Below are 22,306 nucleotides of genomic sequence, written 5' to 3'. Positions count from 1 at the left end.
CCTTGACCCTTCTCAACCACTGTACCGTTTTGTAAACCGTATGAACATCCAAATTCTCCATTGAATTGCTTAAAATTTTGAATCATCGGTATTGCAACAGAATCACATACTGCAACCAAGGGAAATACTTTGGACCGGCCATGAATACCATTTACACTGGTCCACTCAAACCCATGAGTAAGCAATTGATTGCATTCTTTCACAAATGGTGATAAGTATGTGTTACAGTTTGGCTTTGTTGAACCAAACCATAAGGCTGACAACATGACTTGTTTTGCAAATCAGGTGGTAATTCATTGACTGTATAGAGAAGTGGCCAAATACTGTAAGAAGATTTCTTAAACACAGGTAACCCGTCACAGCTAAATGTTAGTGTGAGATTGACGTGATGCTCATATTGGCCTTCAATATTTCTCTTAACCCTCTTGTAAAGCTCACCATCGGTGATATCTGTCAGTGGGCTAGAGTGAGCACCACTGTTAGGCCTAGTCAACTGGCTGAAGAGTTCCTCTTGTTCCATCATATTCCTTAATTGTGATTCTAGTGGAAAAACAATAAAGAAGTGCCCCTTTTTCATGTGATCGGCTACACTACAAGAATATTGACAGTTAGGACAAACCACATTTTCTCCCTCAATGTTTACAGAAATTGTGCATCCCTCACATATGTAGTGAAACTGAATATTTCTTTTCAAGTCATCAAAAGTTTTGTAAAAGTGATGTTTGGTAGATGACACAGCATGCCTCTGACTTATAACGTTAACAACTTTAAGTGTGTCTTCTAAAGCTTCATCAGTCAGTCCATGCTTGAGTTTTAAAGCAAGAAGTAGCAACTCATGCTGTTTTCTTGTATCCTCGACAGTAGCAGTTTGCCGTACCTGCCCATTTGCACAGGAAGTGTTTGTAGAGGTTTTGTGGACTGGTGGTATGAATGAGAGGGGAGGTTCTTCACAGACCTGCAACGAAACAAAATGTTATTTTATTTCAGCCAACGATACCAAATAGCAATGATAAAGTATGTGTATTAATCTTACTATTATAAAGTAAAACTTGCATAACAATTGAAGCCCTGAGACGAAGAACCATATAAGTCCATATTTTCACATTTTTAATAATTTCTTTTTTTTTTGTACTGTGAACATTATATTATATATTTCTATTTTACTTGAAGATAGACAACAAAAGCTTCCCAATTCTAATGAGATATGATTTTTCAGTGTCCATTTTAAAAATAAAAAGTTAGAGTAATTTACATTTCTGGAATGTGGAAGAACGGTATATGTCCAGTTAAAGGGGTCATGACATGAGACATGCCTTGATCTTTTGGTATAAGAGGTCTTTGTACCATTAAATCTTCCTGTAAGTTTCATAGCTTTAGACGTCCTCCCCATTATAAACAAATAATTTATTTAATCAAGCTCTAAATACATTCTGGATCCATGGTAAGAAGTGACGTCACGTCATGACCCCTTTAATGTGGAATAACAGTATAAGTCCAATTCATCATATCCCTTTAAACCACTGGAGATCTGATTCCTTTATTTTAGTTTTAATACAGTAACAGAACCTTAAAGAAAATATTAAGCATTTCTATCATTATTATTATTATTTATTTATTTTTACGTAAATCATTTACCGATATAGTACTAATGAGTGCAGAATCAGGATCAGGTGACACAAGTGCAGGATCACAGGAGACGCGTGCAGGATCAGGATCATGTGAGTCGAGTGCAGGACCAGGATCAGAGGAGTCGAGAACAGGATCATGACCATGTGAGTCGAGTGCAGGATCACAGGAGAAGAGTGCAGGATCACAGGAGAAGAGTGCAGGATCATGTGAGTCGAGTGCAGGATCAGGACCATGTGAGTCGAGTGCAGGATCATGTGAGTCGAGTACAGGATCAGGACCATGTGAGTCGAGTGCAGGATCACAGGAGATGAGTGCAGGATCAGGATTAAGTGAGTCGAGTGCAGGATCACAGGAGATGAGTGCAGGATCATGTGAGTCGAGTGCAGGATCAGGATTAAGTGAGTCGAGTGCAGGATCACAGGAGATGAGTGCAGGATCATGTGAGTCGAGTGCAGGATCAGGATCATGTGAGTCGAGTGCAGGATCAGGACCATGTGAGTCGAGTGCAGGATCATGTGAGTCGAGTACAGGATCAGGACCATGTGAGTCGAGTGCAGGATCATGTGAGTCGAGTACAGGATCAGGACCATGTGAGTCGAGTGCAGGATCAGGATTAAGTGAGTCGAGTGCGGGATCACAGGAGATGAGTGCAGGATCATGTGAGTCGAGTACAGGATCAGGACCATGTGAGTCGAGTGCAGGATCACAGGAGACGAGTGCAGGATCAGGATTAAGTGAGTCGAGTGCGGGATCACAGGAGATGAGTGCAGGATCAGGATCATGTGAGTCGAGTACAGGATCATGTGAGTCGAGTGCAGGATCAGGATCATGTGAGTCGAGTGCAGGATCACAGGAGACGAGTGCAGGATCAGGATTAAGTGAGTCGAGTGCAGGATCATGTGAGTCGAGTACAGGATCAGGACCATGTGAGTCGAGTGCAGGATCATGTGAGTCGAGTACAGGATCAGGACCATGTGAGTCGAGTGCAGGATCATGTGAGTCGAGTACAGGATCAGGACCATGTGAGTCGAGTGCAGGATCAGGATTAAGTGAGTCGAGTGCGGGATCACAGGAGATGAGTGCAGGATCATGTGAGTCGAGTGCAGGATCACAGGAGACGAGTGCAGGATCAGGATTAAGTGAGTCGAGTGCGGGATCACAGGAGATGAGTGCAGGATCAGGATCATGTGAGTCGAGTGCAGGATCAGGATCATGTGAGTCGAGTGCAGGATCAGGATTAAGTGAGTCGAGTGCGGGATCACAGGAGATGAGTGCAGGATCAGGATCATGTGAGTCGAGTGCAGGATCAGGATCATGTGAGTCGAGTGCAGGATCACAGGAGACGAGTGCAGGATCAGGATTAAGTGAGTCGAAAAGGGATCACAGGAGATGAGTGCAGGATCATGTGAGTCGAGTGCAGGATCAGGACCATGTGAGTCGAGTGCAGGATCACAGGAGACGAGTGCAGGATCAGGATTAAGTGAGTCGAGTGCGGGATCACAGGAGATGAGTGCAGGATCATGTGAGTCGAGTGCAGGATCAGGATCATGTGAGTCGAGTACAGGATCACAGGAGACGAGTGCAGGATCATGTGAGTCGGGTGCAGGATCACAGGAGACGAGTGCAGGATCATGTGAGTCGGGTGCAGGATCACAGGAGACGAGTGCAGGATCATGTGAGTCGAGTGCAGGTTCACAGGAGACGAGTGCAGGATCATGTGAGTCGAGTACAGGATCAGGACCATGTGAGTCGAGTGCAGGATCAGGATCATGTGAGTCGAGTGCAGGATCAGGATCATGTGAGTCGGGTGCAGGATCACAGGAGACGAGTGCAGGATCATGTGAGTCGAGTGCAGGTTCACAGGAGACGAGTGCAGGATCATGTGAGTCGAGTACAGGATCAGGACCATGTGAGTCGAGTGCAGGATCAGGATCATGTGAGTCGAGTGCAGGATCACAGGAGATGAGTGCAGGATCATGTGAGTCGAGTGCAGGATCACAGGAGACGAGTGCAGGATCATGTGAGTCGAGTGCAGGATCAGGACCATGTGAGTCGAGTGCAGGATCAGGATCATGTGAGTCGAGTGCAGGATCATGTGAGTCGAGTGCAGGATCAGGACCATGTGAGTCGAGTACAGGATCAGGATCATGTGAGTCGAGTGCAGGATCACAGGAGACGAGTGCAGGATCATGTGAGTCGAGTGCAGGATCACAGGAGACGAGTGCAGGATCATGTGAGTCGAGTGCAGGATCACAGGAGACGAGTGCAGGATCATGTGAGTCGAGTGCAGGATCACAGGAGACGAGTGCAGGATCATGTGAGTCGGGTGCAGGATCAGAGGAGACGAGTGCAGGATCAGGATTAAGTGAGTCGAGTGCAGGACCAGGGTGACGGGAGTCGAGTGCAGGACCACAGGAGATGCGTGCAGGATCACTTAGGGTAACAGCAGAATCACATACCTGAAATGGGAAACCAATATTCATGAAAATAATAAATATCACTTCAAGGCAGTATTTCAATTCAACATGTTTCCTTAATCTCTGATAACACATGATTTTTTGGTACAATAACTTACCAAATTAAAATGACTAAACACGAGCTAGAGCTAATACACTGCAAAGATAACATTATAACCAAGTTAGACTTTATAAACTTGGTGCAGGTAAAATGGTAAAAATGGTAGCAGGTAGCCTGCAATCCTGACACAGATCAGTGTAGAATTAGACAGAATTTCATTGTGTTCACATGTAAAGTGACTTACTTTTTTTCTCCTTGGGGAGCCTGGACATGCCGCTGACCTGAAAGAAGAAAATAAGAAAAAATGAACATTTTATTTTAACATTAATCTTGACCGTTGCTTCAGGTTTTGGCAATTTATGTTGATTTTTTTAGCAATTTCTTATATGATTTTATTATTATTATTGTTGTTGTCTTTAAGGCCCTGTTTACACACATATATATTTTTTTATAAACAGATTTTTAAAAAACATCAGTTTGAGGTTGCTAAAGCTTCAGTACAAACACACACACATGTCCTTCATGACATGTCTCTTTTGCACGGCTACAATAAACTTAAACCTACCCAGAGCCTACTGGCTCTGAACCTATTTTTTAACAAATAAATGAAAAACGTTTAGTTTTTTCTTTTACACGGACCACCCCTGGTTATACATAAACAATTCTCATGAACGAAATGCGGAAAAGGTCAATAATACTTAAGTTTTCCCTTTTCTTAAGCTTTCTAACAGAAACGGATAATAATAATCGAAGGATTCTTGCTTGCTAGTTCAAGTTAGCTAGCGATAATTGCTAAGGTAACTAATGTTAGGCTATGTCTTATGCACGCAATTGTCTTTTAAAGTTAGATATACAAGTTAGTGCACTTACCTTTTCCATCGACGTGCTGTTCGCGCAGGAACTGCTGCGCCCGTGGTAAGGTATTTTCGATACTCCATTATGAACTTAAAATCAAAATACCGTCTTCCATAGTTGACTCTGAAATCACCCAAGCTAATATTTTAACCTTCTTCTTCTTGTATGGCAGTTGGCAAACAACGTCTGGTTGCACCTTCTGAAATGGAGTGTGTGTCAGAATAATCAATTTACCTACACTTAAATTATCAAACCAGTTCTTAAAAAAAACAAACAAAAAAAACATAAATCTCCAGAATTCCTTTGCAAAATATAATTTACTATCAAATGTATCTCTTCATCTATATTAAACCTGGCTTTTTTTTGGAGTGCATTTACGTGGTGAATTACGTCACCTCCGGTAACGGCCATCAGCTCGTTAAAACCTATTTTTTACAGTCTATGGTTAAAACTAAAATAGAAAAATAATGATTGTAAGATAATAATAATAATAATAACATATTGGTTTTGATTTTTAAAACATTAACATTTTTCTTATTGAGAATTTTTTTTTTTTTAAATAATGCAACCAGTATTTCCAGTTCTGTCACTATAGCAACACCCGCGTAAACGAAGACGAGCAGTCGACGACGGCAAGGAGAAGACAGACATGTATGCGCTTGTTAAATGGTGTGCAGGGGTTGATGAGGGGAAATTTTGTATTGTTCACATTAAATGCATACGAAATTTTGATCTGGAAAGTTTTGTAAACGGCGTGATTACCTACGAAGACGAATTTGCCGTCGAGTGGGGTGTGGGAAAACGACCAAAAGGTGGATTCCCCGTTTATATGGCTACCGTTCAATCAGTTGGAGGTAAGTAAGTTAAACCCTAACGTTTTTTTTTTTTTACTGCTTTATATTAGTTACACAGGGATATATGCTACATTAACATAACTAGATAATTTATAACAAGGAATCATATGTGTTTAGTTTTACTGAGGCAAAAAGCTTCCTTTGACTTAAAGTGTGTAGCAGCTAACGTTATGTCAGGTTAAATTTGTAATTATGATTAACACAAAATAGTTAGGGTCTATGGGAAATACACGTTTGACAAGTTGATGTATTGTTTTGTATGTTTTTCGATACCTAAGGGCAGAATATAAGATGAAAAAGTTCGTTATTTTCAGTACTCACTTAAAACTGCTCCTCCCCCCAAACGAATCGCTTGACGTCATAAGAGGGAGATGTCTCCCCAGGTCGCTGAGTTGTGTTGATAGTGATACAGCGAGAGAATTAGTGATTAGGACATTTATTTATTTAGTTAGTTAGTTATTTAAGTTAGGTAGTTAGTTAGGTACGCAGGCGAATTTTCACGATGGTGAATTACTGCATTTGTGCTGGCAATGCCCACATAGACACCTATGAATCAAAACGATAAGGTAACGTTATGTTTTTATGTTTCCACTGTTTGATCGAGCCTCTCTCTCTCTCTCTCACACTCTCTCTCTCACACACTCTCTCTCTCTCTCTCTCACACACTCTCTCTCTCACACACTCTCTCTCTCTCACACACACACACACACACACACTCTCTCTCTCTCTCACACTCTCTCTCTCACACACTCTCTCTCTCTCACACACACTCTCTCTCTCTCACACACTCTCTCTCTCTCACACACACACACACACACACTCTCTCTCTCTCTCTCACACACACTCTCTCTCTCTCACACACACACACACACACACACACACACACACTCTCTCTCTCACACACACTCTCTCTCTCTCTCTGTGCGCGCATGTGCTGAGTGAGTGGGCGGAGCGTTGAGTGTGAGTGTTTGGCGTGTGCAGGTACGAGTGGGATATTTTTTTCTATCTTTTTCTTTCTTTTCTTGAATACTGTTGGTTAAATTTAGTTTGGGAGGGTAAGGTAGGGTTTTTTAACATACCGGAGCGTCTGCTCCCGGTTTGTTTCAGGAGCATGGCGGTCTCAGGTAGTTTTGATTTCCTGACACGGCGTCATGGTGTTAAAGTAGACTCCGCTGTGAATGTGGAAGAATGTAGTCTGGCTATAGGTGAAGTGGTTGGTACTGAGAGCATCTTGTCTGCATCTCGTATGAATAATGCTATTGTGGTGTTTGTAAAGACAGTTGATTTAGCGAACCAGTTAGTTGAAAGTGGTGTAGTGATTAATGGAATTTTCACCCCAGTACTTCCCCTTTCTACTCCATCGAAAAGAGTAACTTTGTCTAATGTGCCACCTTTTATCTCGAATGAGGTTTTGACTGGAATGCTTTCTCGTTATGGCAAACTTGTTTCTCCGATAAAGATGATTCCAATCGGGTGTAAGTCCCCGTTATTGAAGCATGTTGTGTCTTTTAGACGTTATGTCTATATGATTTTACAAGACAATCTGGATGAATTGGATTTGGCTTTAAATTTTCGTCAGGATGAGTTTAACTATGTTATTTTTGTCACAACAAACAACATGAAATGCTTTGCTTGCGGGGAGTCGGGTCATTTGATCCGCGCTTGTCCAGGTAGATTAAATCAGCCGGAGAAAAATCGTTTACCGGCTGATGGGGGGAAAAATAATGTTGTGCGTGATGATGAGATACAGGATGTTATTGTTGCGTTGCCTGCTGCTGTTGATGCACCTAGTACAAGTTTGCCTCAGAAACCGGTACCAAAGGCAGTAGTTGACAAAGTTACAGATGTAATGCCGACTGATATATCTGGTGAGAGAGAGAATGCTGCGGTGGACGCAGAAAGAGACGGGCCTTCTCTGGTAGATGGGCAGTCAGTGCAGGTTCTAGTGGACGAACAGCGAGATGGTGGTAACCCTGTTATAGTTGGGGAACAAGTGTCTCTCAACATAGAGCAGGATCCGATTTTTATGATGGATTTAGACGATGTTGCCTTTAAAACGCCTCAGAAGAGACGATTAAAGCAACAGCACACTGGTAAACAGACCAAAAAGACAGACATTTGTGATTTGAGTCAATCTGAAACAGAGAGTGAGAGTGATTTCTCTGAATGTAGTGTTTCATGCAGTTTACCTCAAAGTGGCTTTTCTAGCCAGAGCTACACTGTAGAGGATATAAAGTCTTTTCTTAAGGTGACTAAAAATGCCAGAAAAGTAAGGGTTGAAGAATATTTTCCTGATGTTCTGCAATTCATTGAAAAGACAAAGACTTTAAGAAATGATGGAGGTTTTACAAACCAGGAAGTGTATCGGCTAAAGAAGATTCTTGCCAAACTTAATGCCCAACCAAGGTTGAATGCCAGTAATGATAGCACATAAATATTTTTTTCTTTTTTGTTTTCTTTGGCTGTGCTCATTTTGTTTTTTTCTTTTTCTATTAATGGGGGAGATTTTCATGGCTTCTCTGAATGTAAATGGGGCTAGAGATATTGGGAAAAGGTTTAAATTATATGAGATAATTAAACAAAAGAAAATTGATGTCTTGTTTGTTCAAGAAACACACACTGATATATTAAATGGTTCTGACTGGGCTAAAGAATTTGAGGGGCTTTCTGTTTTAAGTCATTTGACTTCAACTAGTGGTGGGGTTGCCATTTTATTTTCTAAGAATTTTATTCCCTGTTCTTACCAGGTAGAAGAAGTTATAAAAGGCAGGCTTTTGAAAGTTGTTGCCCAGTTTGAAAATTGTTCTTTTATTTTTGTCTGTGTGTATGTTCCAGTCAATTCGTTGGAAAGAATGATTTTTCTAGACACTTTGAGTAATGTATTATGTAATTGTAATCCTGATAGTTATTTGTTGTTAGGGGGAGATTTTAACTGCACTGAGAGTTTTCTTGATAGGAATCATGTTGAACCGCATATGCCCTCACAAAAACGACTTATTCAATTATTGAAAACTCATGAGATTGTTGATGTTTGGAGAAATTTCCATGGTATTCAAAAGCAATATACGTGGGTTCATGCTTATGATAACTTGATCTCACTGGCAAGGTTGGATAGATTTTACTGTTTTAAACATCAGCTTAATCTTTTTAGAAGCTGTTCAATTTGTCCAGTGGGTTTGTCTGATCATAGTTTGTTACAGTGTGTTGTATCTCGTAGCTTCATTAAACCAAAAAGTGCTTATTGGCATTTTAATAGTAATTTATTAAGTGATAAGCACTTTAAAGATATTTTTAAAGAGTTTTGGATTTTGTTTAGAACTACAAAATCTTCTTTTCAATGTTTGCAGCAGTGGTGGGATGTTGCAAAAGTACAAATTAAGCAGTTGTGTCAGCAATATACTCTCAATGTCACAAGAGACATTACCCGTTCAATGAAAACAATTGAGAAAGAGTTAGTGGAGCTTCAGATGCTTGTTGATAATACATGTAATTTGGCTCAGTTTGATTCTCTTAATAAGAAGAAAAATATTTTAGGTAAATTATTAGATACAGTTGCACAAGGAGCTCTGGTCAGATCACGCTTTCAGAGCATAGAAATGATGGATGCACCTTCCAAATTTTTTCAATTTGGAGAAGAAAAATGGACAAAGAAGATTTATACATGCTTTGAGATCTGAAAGTGGATCTTTGTTGTCAGATTCTCATGGCATTCGAAAAAGAGCAGTTAGTTTTTATGAAGAATTGTATAAAAGTGAACTCTTGCATGAACAAGCTGATAATGTCTTCCTTGAGAATTTGCCTCAGTTATCTGAAGAGGCTAATGCTGAGCTCGGCAAAGCTTTAACTCTGGAGGAGTTGGAAAAAGCTCTTCAAAGCATGGAATGTGGGAAAGCACCTGGACTTGACGGGTTGTCAGTCGACTTTTATAAGTCTTTTTGGCCGGAGGTGGGTCCGGACCTATTGGAGGTGCTTAAGGAAAGCCTGGCCAGCGGGCGGCTACCCACAAGTTGTCAGAGCAATTCTCACCTTGTTGCCGAAAAAGGAGACCTAAATGATATTAAAAACTGGAGACCAGTCAGTTTGTTGTGCAATGACTATAAATTGTTTTCCAAAGCTCTGGCAAATAGATTAGGAGAAGTTTTGGAGCAGGTGATCCATCCTGACCAGACCTATTGTGTTCCTGGTAGACAAATTTCTGATAATATATCTTTTATTAGGGATGTTTTGGACCTTGGTAAAGGTCTTAATTTAGATTTTGGCCTCTTGTCACTCGATCAAGAAAAAGCTTTTGATCGTGTTGAGCATAAGTATTTATGGGATGTTTTAAAGGCGTTTGGTTTTAGTTCTAATTTTATTTCAATGGTTAAGGTTTTGTATAGTGGCGTTGAGAGTATTTTGAAAGTTAATGGTGACTTATGCGCTCCTTTTAAGGTTTTTAGAGGTATAAGGCAAGGGTGTGCTCTCTCAGGTATGCTCTATGCTTTAGCAATTGAGCCTTTTTTAAGTAAGTTAAGAACAGATTTGTATGGCTTGCATATTCCAGGATGCTTAAAGGTATTTAAATTATCGGCATATGCTGATGATGTTGTTATTTTTATTAGCTGTCAGAATGATGTCAATTTGCTGCTAAAACTGTTGAAGGATATCAGAGTGTTTTCATCTACTAAAGTAAATTGGTCTAAAAGTGAAGCCATTTTGGTTGGGAGATGGTTAGGTGGAGATCCAAACCTCCCAGATGGTTTAACTTGGACTAGGGGGGGTTTTAAGTATCTTGGAGTGTTTTTGGGAAATGAAATGGTTGTACAAAAAAACTTTGAAGGAGCTATTGAGAAAATAAAAGGTCGTCTTGATAAATGGAAATTTTTACTTCCAAAGTTGTCATATAGAGGTCGTATATTGATTATTAATAACTTGATAGCATCTTCTTTATGGCATCGGTTAAGGTGTGTTGATCCTCCAGCAAATTTTTTATTCAAAATTCAGTCAATTTTGATAGATTTTTTTTGGGATAAACTGCACTGGGTTCCAAAAGCTGTTTTGTATTTGCCCAAGGAAGAGGGTGGTCATGGTCTTATGCACTTGCAGAGCAGAACAGCAGCTTTTCGGCTTCAATTTGTACAGAGACTTTTGAGTGGACCAGTGGATTCAAACTGGAGATCTGTAGCCTTCATGGTGCTGAAGTCTTTTGGATTCTTAGGTATGGACAAGTCTTTGTTCTGGTTGAATCCTAAAAAGATGGATTTGTCCAAGCTTCCAATTTTTTATCGTAATGTTTTTAAGGTGTGGACTTTGTTCACTGTGCAAAGACCCTGTGGAATAAGTTCTTTATACTGGTTGCTACAAGAACCTTTAGTCTGTGGGTCACGCATGGACATATCTCTCGAGGGCCCTTTCCCTGCACTCAATGGAATTCTTCTTTCTTCTAAAGTAACAACTCTTGGGTGCCTATTACAGTCAGCTGGAAAGGACTTCAAAAATGTTGATTTAGTGGCTGGACAGTTGGGATTTCATTCAAAACGAACAGTCGCTAAACTTCTTGGGCAATGGAGAGCTGCTCTCACAGCGGAAGAAATCAAGTTGTTGGAGGACTATTCTGAGGGGCTAATTGTTCCAAACAGTGACGATCCTTTCCCTGTTTTGTTATTATCTCCCATTTTAGAAGATTGTAGAGGTGTTTTTTTGTACTGTGAAGATGTGACACTAATTGGCTTGGAGCCAGCTTCCGGAAAAGAAATGTACAAAATGTGTGTTAAATCTTTAAACAAAATGTTTTTAAATAATAGAGTGGATACTCCCTGGCGTAATATTTTACAGTTGGAAGAGGGTGAGCACCCTGAATGGAAAGCGTTGTACAAGTCACCATTAACTAAGAAATTTGGGGATCTGCAGTGGAGAATTTTACATGGGGCAATTGCAGTTAATGCTTTTATTTCAGTTTTAAATCCTGACGTTGGTCATGATTGTCCTTTCTGTCTGCAGAGAGAAACTGTATTTCACGCATTTATGCAATGTTCTAGACTTGGGCCGTTGTTTACTGTTTTACAGAATTTATTTTTGTGCTTTGGTGAGACGTTTTCTATTAGGATTTTTATTTGTGGTTTTAAATATGTTCAGAGAAAACGTTTTAAATGTCAACTCTTGAATTTTTTATTAGGTCAAGCTAAAATGGCTATTTATGGTACTAGGAAACGCAAAATTGAACAAAACACGAGTTATAGTTTATTGGCAGTTTTTTTCAATTCAGTAAAATCTAGAATTCTCATTGATTTCCGTTATTTCAAAGTCATGAATGATCTTTTTTCTTTTGACTTGATTTGGTGCTATGGCGGAGCTTTGTGTGAGGTTTTTGAAAACAACTTGGTTTTTGCTCCTATTTTGGTTTAATATTATTATTATTATTTTTTTTTTTGACCTGATTGTCTGGTTAATGTGTTAATTGTCTATAATAAAGTGTTTTAGAAAATCAAAAATCAAATCTCTCTCTCTCTCTCACACACACTCTCTCTCTCTCACACACACACACACTAGGGGTGTGCGATACTGCAAATTTTGGTATCGATCTGATACCAAGTAAATACAGGGCAAGTATCGCCGATACTGATACCGATACCGATACTTTTTCCTTTTTAATAACATGCATTTAAATGACCAATTACACTTTGAAAATTAACAATAACTTATGTTGATATGACTAAAATATTATATTCACCTTAAAGCTATGTGGATATTTGCCTTTCTGAAAGGAGTTTGCAAGCAGAGGAGCCCAGAATATGAAAGCAATGCGTAAAGTTTCCTGTTAAGCATTTTCCTCCCATAAAAAGAGTTATAAAGAAAAAAAAACTTAACATGGACTAATGCATTAAGAAAGTAATATTGAAAGGCCAACTCAGTATACTGATGATGCAAACTATATGCAGGCAAGCAGCCCAGCATATGAACGCATAAAGTGCATGCATGTTAAGTGTTTTCCTCTGATAGAAAACTTTTATAAAGAAAAAAACAACAACGTGGCTTAATGGTTGAAGACTGTATAAAAAGGCCAAATTCGGTAAATTTAATGGGTCTGGCTTCCAGTCTCATCCGCTTCCAGCGATTTTTAACTGTACAAAAGCTTGGTATTGCAAACTATTTTTGGTTTATTTTTCTCATGATTTCCCTACCGTGCCTAAGGAAGTGGAAGTCTTGTACATACAGTCTATGAAAAAAGCTTACTTTCACGTTGAAAAAGGTGAATAAATTGGTTGCCACAGTAGCGAATTTCTACCGTTCCATTTCTCGCTGTAGCATAATATCCGCTTGCGCATGGAGCCCCTGAGTCACGTAATGGCATAACAAAACACTAAAGCAGGGGAGGAGCAGTAAGGTTTGCATACGAGACGTGAAAAGAGCGGTATATAAACACACAGATATGTCTATTCTTTGTTGAATGTATTAAGCAATATGTTAAGTGTAGAGGAGAGGAAATTAACCTAAAGTATCGATCTAATCAGGCTAGTATCGATCCGATACCAATACCAACGTTGGTATCGATACTATCGATATTAAGATCGATCCGCCCACCCCTAACACACACTCTCTCTCTCACACACTCTCTCTCACACTCTCTCTCTCTCTCTCACACACACTCTCTCTCACACACACTCTCTCTCTCTCACACACACACACACACACACACACACACACTCTCTCTCTCACACACACACTCTCTCTACTTTACAATAAGGTTCATTAATGTATTAACTGACATGAACTAACCATGAGCAACACATTTGTTACTGTATTTGTTAATCTTTGTTAACGTCAATACAGCTGTTCATTGTTAGTTCATGTTAGTTCACAGTGCATGAACTAATGTTAACAAGATTTTAATAAAGTATTAGTAAATGTTGAAATTAACATTAACAAAGATTAATAAATGCTGTATACGTGCAGTTCATTATTAGTTCATGTTAACTAATGTAGTTAACTAATGTTAAGTTAGTTAACATTACTAACCCCCCACTTTAAGTTACTAAAGCTACCTCGAGGTTGTAGGATAACGTTCTCAGGGTGAGCGTGATTTCACCAAGTACAACATGTTCCTGGATCAACATCCTTGTTGATCCTGGAACGTCATTCCAATCAACCAATCAGAATTGAGGGATAACTTTTCAGGAAATATAAGTTTTAGGCTTATGATCAAGGTTAGGTGCTTCAACACCCTTGTTAATCAGCTATGATTTCTCACTTATTTTAGGAATAAATTATGGGTAGGGTTAGGTTTAGGGGTAGAGATTGAGTTAAGTCTATATTTTTGGACAATAATGTTGATCCAGGATCAACAAAAGATGTTGATCCAGGAACATGTCTTACTTGGCAAAATCACGGCGACCCGTTCTCAGACCCTTGTTGGTAACTATCAGTGTGTTAGTGGCAATGGTGACTGATATTTCTCTGCAATAGACATGAATACTTTGGAGCGAAAGTTGGACAAACGTTCGAAGAAAGATTCCGAAGACGACACCATTGTGGGAAAGAGAATCCGTGTTGCCAAACGTCTGTGGGAGGATGAGGATGATGACCCCCTACTGCCGTGGCCACAGTCAGTGGAACCAAAGTGAGTTTTTGTTTTATGTACTAACTCTTTAACGTTACCCCATAAAGACGTCATTTTGCACAATTGTTTTGGCTTGTTTCTCGTTTAAACGCATTGAAATCAACAAGCTTTAAAATTACCCATTTTTCGACTAGCCTATCCGATTTCATAAACAACATTCAATCAAATGAAGCAAGGGTCCATGTACTTTTGTCCATTCCTTTTTCGTTTTGTAACCATGGAAACAAAAACAAAAAAGGAACGTTTGTTGTATTTTTAAATACTATGTTGAATACCAAAATTTTAATCAACCTTTTTAAAAAAAAATCATGCACACAAAATAAAATAATGACTAATTTTTGGATTTTTTTAAATGATGTTTTGCATTTTTATAAACTAAAATTAAAAACGAACAGATTCATATAAAAATGTCAATTTAATAAACATTAATAAACAAGTAATAAACATAAAACAACTAAAACTCATTTGAAATAGACCAATGCACGGCTGTCCAATCTACAATGACAACAAAACACATAAGTTACCTCACGCATATACACAATGTAACGAGTCTTCAGTTCCACCAACAACACAATAATACACCAATAATAAAACACCAACAATACATACCAGGTAGCGATTAAACAAACGTGATCTGTAGCATATAAAAGTGTACTCACCTTAAGGTAATAGCAGCGGAGCTGATGATGGCACAGAACTGCCAAAATTAGATTTAAAGGGATATTCCACCCAGGGCTCCAGACTAACTTTTTTCACAAGGAGCACAGTTGCCCCCAACTGAAAATTTTAGGGGCACAACCAGAAAATTTAGGAGCACACACCGTAAATCAACATACTAACCAAATATTCACATTTCTACTCATTTCCAGTGTATTACTAATAAATACTTTGATAATGTACTAGGGCTGCAACGTTTCAAATAGCTCACGGTTCAGTTTATATCAGGGTTTTAGGTTCACGGTTTCGGTATGATTTGGTATGTGCTATGTTCAGGGAAAAAAAGACTACTGATCAGCTGAATGGATTCCAAAATGGTAAATATCCATTGTTTTACTCGAGGGGAGGTGGAAAATGAGCTTAATTCCCCAAATGGTGGAATATCCCTTTAAGACTGCTTACAATGCGCCGAAGGAATAACGAGTGATATATAAACCTACAACACTGCATGCATGTTGTATAACCATCTTATATCATTTATATCTACTATGTACCATACTACAAAACAAGCTGCTCAGATTTGCCTCCTGTTTGTACGTCAAAACTAGCCTTGTTCTACCAGACTCTCGTACATTTCATTTGTACAGAGAGTCTGGCCTCTCTCCATTGACAAGCGTTAACTTCCTTGTAGGCGGTACTCTTTTGAAGTTTAAAACTATTGGATCTGCCCAGAGTCACTCTGGATCTGCCATAACCAATCGCTAACGTTTGGCCGTGACGTATGTCAACTCAAACTAGCACACGGTCTCAACGTCAGGCTACGTCAAAACCGGATCTCATTTGAAATATGCCCCCCTCCCATGCAACACTATTGTTTATAAATTTTAGGTGGCTTGGGACAAAAATGTCATACAGTAAGCTTGTAAGCACAATGATATAACTAAGGCAAGTTTTAATTTTTAAAAAAATCATTTATATGTTGCCACAGGCTGCCATTCACAATCAAGGGGCAGAAATCCTAGCTGCCATTTCCTTGGAAGAACAAGCAGAAAATAGTGACAATGACCTCTCACTTGTGCGTCAAGAATTGCTGGAAATAAAAAAAATCATCTTCACAGGTAAACGTATTATATTTCCATTCTACACACACACACAAACACACACACACACACACACACACACAGTAAAACTTAATAGCTGGGGCTTTTATTTTGCCAGATCATAAAACTCGACCTGCCAATGTTTCCTATTCATTTACCAGACTAGAAAAATTTCTCTGACCACACAGAAACATTGGCTGGTGTAAATTGTATATGGGGACTTACATCACATCATTATTTTAAAAGGACTGATAAGAAGCGTGATGTTTTCAACAGTGTGTCTCACGAATACTATAATGGGATAAATGCAGAGATTGAATTTCCCTCACAGGATCAAAAAAGTCTACTTCTATTCTTATACTTATTGGCTACAGTTTTTCACATCCGTTTTTCCTGTTGATGCAGAGATACCTCAGATAAAAGAAATGCTCAATAGAAGCTCCATGCACCTCGGCAGTCCAGGGTCTCTCCCCAGCCCTTCAAACCCTGTTCAAATAGTGAGTACTTTTTTGTGCAGTGCTGTTGGAAAGTGCTTGCAATCACCTTGTCTTCTATATTAATTGGTCATAATCGAATACAATTTACTGTAAATTTGTCCTAATCTAATCTCCCAAATTTCCTGGTACCTTGTGGCAATGGCTCTTTTTGACACTACTTATTGATAATATGAAATCTCCAACATTGGCAGTAGGGACCAGGAATGCTTGACATTATACTATTGGGACCAATTTCAACAGTCAATTGTACATAAATCTGGAATGCTGGACATTTTGTTTACTATACTGAATTGAAACTTTTAAGCCTATCAATTTTATTTTGTTCAACAGGAAGAAATTGTCCCGGGTTCAGGGGTTTACGTATCGCGAAGTGTGTGGCGCTCTGCTTGCCAGGCATCCAGTGGGACTTCAATGGCAAGGATTTTGCTTTGGTTTGACATTGAAACACTCGTCAAAAGTAATTTGAAAGGTTAGTATTGTCTGTGCAGTAGTGTAGAGTGTGGTTAAAAATGCTTATTCCATGGTCACATTTGTTATGTTAAAGCTACATTGTGTTAGCCTGGAATTCCAGACCTAAATCTGAAAGATATAAGGGTCTGGCATCGAGTAATGAAATCGCTCATTACGATGGAAGGCACCAAGCATGTGTGAAAATCTCACTGCACGCAAATGGATAACACTATGACCAATCACAACAACACACGGGGTGACATATCCAAAGCCCCATACGCTTAGCTACCAGCGGAGCTAACTGGTAGATTAGACTCTTGCAATGAAAAATAACTACAATTTAGAGTGTCCTTTGCCTGTGATCCGTCATAGCACACAGATTTATGTTACAACGTAGCCTATACAATTCTTTTTCATCGACGCAAGGGAAAGTATCCTAGACATCGTTCTAGCGTTATGCACAACCATGCTATAGTTAGCCAAGCAACTATAAAACTTCAAATTTATACCATAGACTGTATAGATTTACACGAATAGGCTGAATTACCTGTCGAGAAGAAAGCGGGCAACTTCGACGTCCCTTTTAAAATCCTCGCTCATCACGCGAAAGGCGGAGCTTGAATTCCCAGGAATGTCCCTCGTTGGCGATTGTATTTCAAAGATGGAGGCGCAACATGGATTCAGCCATTCGCGCGACTTATAGTTGGACTTATTGTATTCTGAATAGCAAATTCTACACTTACGAGAATACTTTGATTAGTAGTTGGAAGTAATTACACATAAATGAGCACATATTTTTTGAAAGAACAATTTTAAGGCTATAAGCATGCTAGCCAGGTTCCTTAACCACTATGCTACCACTCCAGGAATCACAATGTGCCTTACAGCCCTTAAATGGTAGCGGCCAACCCTCTGGCTCAAGAACTACCTTACTGAACTGATTGAAATCAAACCAAACTGGACTACTCATATTCCGATTAAGACACCCAGATAATGCAATTGAAAGTCAAATAACTTGTGCATGTATACACCAATCGAACTGAAGTTGGACTGGAGGAACCCTGCGTGCCATGTCGTCTGCCTTCTGCCCCTTCTTCCAGTGGAACCTATACATAATATTTTAATAGGATTTGTGTTACGTGCCTTATACTGGAATTCAGGTCTTAGCCTGATTATTAGTAATAATTTGATTAAAGGGGCGATGGTGGCGCAGGTCAAGTCAAGTCACCTTTATTTATATAGCGCTTTTACAATGCAGATTGTGTCAAAGCACTTAACAGTATCAAATTGGAGGATAGAGTGTCAGTAATGTATAATGATAAGATTAAACACTCAATTTTCAGTTAAAGGCATTTCATTATTGAATTCAGAGATGTCATTGTCTAGCTCAGTTTAGTTTAAATAGTAGCTGTGCAATCAAATCGGCGATAATCGCTAGAAATTAAGTGTCCCCAACTGAGCAAGCCAGAGGCGACAGCGGCAAGGAACCAAAACTCCTCTGTGACAGAATGGAGAAAAAAACCTTGGGAGAAACCAGGCTCAGTCGGGGCCAGTTCTCCTCTGACCAGGCGAAACCCGCAGTTCAAAAGTTTATATTTCTATTTTAATTTTGTTGCAATTTCTAACAATAGTAGTATTATGTAGTTAGGTATTTTATTATATTTTAGTTATTTTGTTATTTTTGGTTGATATATCTAGGGATATATCTCTGGGGGTCATCTGGGTGTCCTGGTCTCCGCTGACGATCAGGGCTGTAGACATCATCTCTTGGTGCTGATCCACCATCTGATCGGATACGGACTGAGAAACAGACTAGGAAAGAAACAAACAAATATTAGCGTAGATGCCATTCAACTGACGATGTAACGAGTACATCGTGTGTTATGGGAGTGTTCCCGGTTCGGTTGATCTAATTAATGCAGCCTAACAATCCTTTAACGGATTTGAATAATAGAAGCGTATTAATGCGTTATGTGTAAGCCAGGCTAAAAAGATGGGTCTTTAATCTAGATTTAAACTGACAGAGTGTGTCTGCCTCCCGAACAGTGTTAGGTAGACTGTTCCAGAGTTTGGGTGCTAAATAGGAATAGGATCTGCCGCCCGCAGTCGATTTTGATATTCTAGGTATTATCAAGCGGCCAGAGTTTTGAGAACGCAGCGGACGTGGAGGACTATAATGCGATAAGAGCTCGCTCAAGTACTGAGGAGCTAAACCATTCAGGGCTTTATAAGTAATTAACAAGATTTTAAAATCTATCCGATGCTTGATAGGGAGCCAGTGCAGTGTTGACAGAACCGGCTAATATGGTCATATTTCCTGGTTCTAGTAAGGACTCTAGCTGCTGCATTTTGGACTAACTGTAGTTTGTTGATCAAGCGTGCAGAACAACCACCTAATAAAGCATTACAATAGTCTAGCCTTGAGGTCATAAACGCATGAATTAACATTTCTGCATTTGACGTTGAGAGCATTGGTCGCAATTTAGATATGCTTTTGAGATGAAAAATGCAGTTTTACAGATGCTAGAAACATGGCTTTCAAATGACAGATTGCTATCGAACAGCACACCTAGGTTCCTGACTGATGAAGAAGAATTGACAGAGCAGCCGTCAAGTGTTAGATAATATTCTAGGTTATTACATGTGGGGTTTTAGGTCCGATAATTAACACCTCTGTTTTTCAGAATTTAGCAGTAAAAATTATTTGTCATCCAGTTTTTATATCGACTATGCATTCCGTTAGTTTCTCAATTTGGTGTGTTTCACCGGGCGCGAAGAAATATAGAGCTGAGTATCATCAGCATAACAGTGAAAGCTAACACCATGTCTCCTAATAATATCTCCCAAGGGTAACATATAAAGCGTGAAAAGTAACGGCCCTAGTACTGAGCCTTGAGGTACTCCATACTGCACTTGTGATCGATATGATACCTCTTCATTCACTGCTACGAACTGATGGCGGTCAGATAAGTACGATTTGAACCATGCTAAGGCACTTCCACTAATGCCAACAAAGTTTTCTAGTCTATTCAAAAGAATGTTGTGGTCGATAGTGTCGAACGCAGCGCTAAGATCCAGTAGAACTAATAAAGAGATACAACCACGATCAGATGATAGAAGCAGGTCATTTGTAACTCTAATGAGAGCAGTCTCAGTACTATGATACGATCTAAATCCTGACTGGAATTCCTCACAGATATCATTTTCTCTAGGAAGGAATATAATTGTGAGGATACTACCTTTTCTAGTATCTTTGACAGAAAAGGGAGATTTGAGATCGGTCGCAGGTGGTAGAGGTACCATTTGGCACCTCTGCAGATTCGAGCCCCGCTCTGTCTGACCCCATCAAAGTGTCCTTGAGCAATACTGAACCCCAAACTTCTCCCAGTGGCAGGTTGGCACCTTGCATAGCAGCCTCCGCCACTGGTGTGTGAATGGGTGAATGTGAGGCATACATTGTAAAGCGCTTTGAGTGCTCGTAGGAGTAGAAAAGCACAATATAAATGCAGTCCATTTACCATTTAAGCTGTGCATGTAAATGGACCGACGGTGTGTATGTGTCTGTTTTCAACCATTTTGATTGTCACGCTGCTGATAATGAAAACGTAAACTATATATATATATATATATATACTGGTTATTTTTCATACTGAAAAACAACTTTTTTCCCTCAGGAGGGGAATCCAAGGTGACAAAGCGGGGAGATGGGGAGAGAAGAAGCGCCCTGGATGAAATGAAATTAAAATCTATAATGGGTTAATTATGATTTTGCTATTTGACATAATCTGCCACAGGTCTGTATTTAAAGTGTTGTGAGCCTAGACTCAGTCAAATCAGCTACTGGACTGACAAGATTTTATTTGTATATGTTCAAATTCACATTCGGCGTTCCAAAAAACAAAAAGTTGGTTTCGATGAGAGGTGGTGGTGGGTGGTGTTTGGCACTATGACCCTATCTCGCCTGCAAATTAAATTGGTGCAAAACTGTCCGCCATGCTTACACACTGATTGCAGTGTAAGTGTGGTCTTACTTGCATATTCACATACTTTGTCACTCAATTTTACTGACTTGCACTAGAAGAAACTGCAATAAAGATTTTTTTTAATCTTGGTGATACATTTATTCACCAGTGTTTTGTCTGCTTTATACCTAAAACTTTTTTCTTTAAAATCTACCTTCTCAGATGCAGTTATGTCAAAGCACTCCGTTTCGGCTGGCCAGATCGGAACAGCCCTGAATGGGAAGATGGCAGAGCTAAGACTGGCAATGTCCAGGAAAAATGTTAATCAAAAATGAGTGTTTCCCCAGTGAGTGAGTTTGGGAATATTTTGAAATGAAATACTGAGGGAAAAAAGTGAGCGCTTTGAAAAGGCTTTAAAAATAAAATAAAGTCTGAAGTTGAAGTTAAATGAAGTTAAAGTTTTTACTTGAAAAGTGTGTAGTTGTCAAGTCTGTGCTGAAAAAAAATGCATTAAAGTTTGTATTTGAAAAGACTGAATTGTGTGTTCTGTGGAATGAGTACAAATATATGTGCAGGCTGTATAAAAAACATAGTTGTGCCACTAATATAAGTGAAAGTACATGGTGTCATCATATTAGAAGCATATTTGTATCCCTAATATAAGTGAAAGTATGTACTATGGAAATAAGTACATATATGCATGTATACATATATGTATCTTATATTTCACATGTATGTGCATATATGGGAAAATATATGGCACTTACATGAAAACGGCCATTTTTGCTATATTTTGAAACATATTTCATATATGTCTATGTGTTTTACATATATGAATTTTGCATATATTCTCATATAGACAGCAGACATACATGGGCACTAACATTATATATGTAATTTACATATATTGACATATATTACATTTCTGTATGGGTCGCGCCACAGATCTGAAGCGAGGTAAAGCAAACACACATTCCCTGTATTACACGTTTAAACTTTTTGTTAATCGTTATTTATTATCTGCTTTGTCAGTTTCATCTAGAATTGTCCATGTGATGCTGATCAAGTTTACTAAATCCGCCGAAGCCCCAGTGAACAAAGGGGCTGAGGACCGTTTATAATGGCTGTTTTGTTAACTTTAGTTAACATTTTACACAGCCTAAAATGAATGTAAGTGAAGTGAAGTAGA

At 39.2% G+C, this 22,306-nt stretch overlaps 1 protein-coding gene and 1 long non-coding RNA gene across 2 annotated transcripts; one reads left to right on the top strand and one right to left on the bottom strand.

Moving 5' to 3' along the window:
- Window positions 1-699: 699 nt before the first annotated feature.
- Window positions 700-6,420, bottom strand: LOC131537866 (uncharacterized). The gene is made up of 5 exons (XM_058771549.1): window positions 6,177-6,420; window positions 5,017-5,200; window positions 4,391-4,427; window positions 1,636-4,088; window positions 700-955 (listed from the first exon to the last, which is right to left on the bottom strand). The coding sequence occupies exons 2-5, from the start codon at window positions 5,082-5,084 to the stop codon at window positions 814-816; spliced, it is 2,700 nt and encodes an 899-aa protein (XP_058627532.1). The 5' UTR covers window positions 5,085-5,200; window positions 6,177-6,420; the 3' UTR covers window positions 700-813.
- A 352-nt stretch (window positions 6,421-6,772) lies between these two features.
- LOC131537291 (uncharacterized) lies at window positions 6,773-21,777 on the top strand. The gene is made up of 6 exons (XR_009270246.1): window positions 6,773-6,836; window positions 14,298-14,451; window positions 16,097-16,226; window positions 16,614-16,705; window positions 17,036-17,174; window positions 20,830-21,777. It is a non-coding gene; the product is annotated as an uncharacterized LOC131537291 (long non-coding RNA).
- The last annotated feature ends 529 nt before the right edge of the window (window positions 21,778-22,306 follow it).

The sequence above is a fragment of the Onychostoma macrolepis genome, chromosome 03, assembly GCF_012432095.1.
Source record: "Onychostoma macrolepis isolate SWU-2019 chromosome 03, ASM1243209v1, whole genome shotgun sequence".
In the NCBI taxonomy this organism is placed as follows: domain Eukaryota; kingdom Metazoa; phylum Chordata; class Actinopteri; order Cypriniformes; family Cyprinidae; genus Onychostoma; species Onychostoma macrolepis.
Note: the sequence above shows the minus strand (reverse complement) of the source record. Positions and strands in the feature narration are given on the sequence as shown.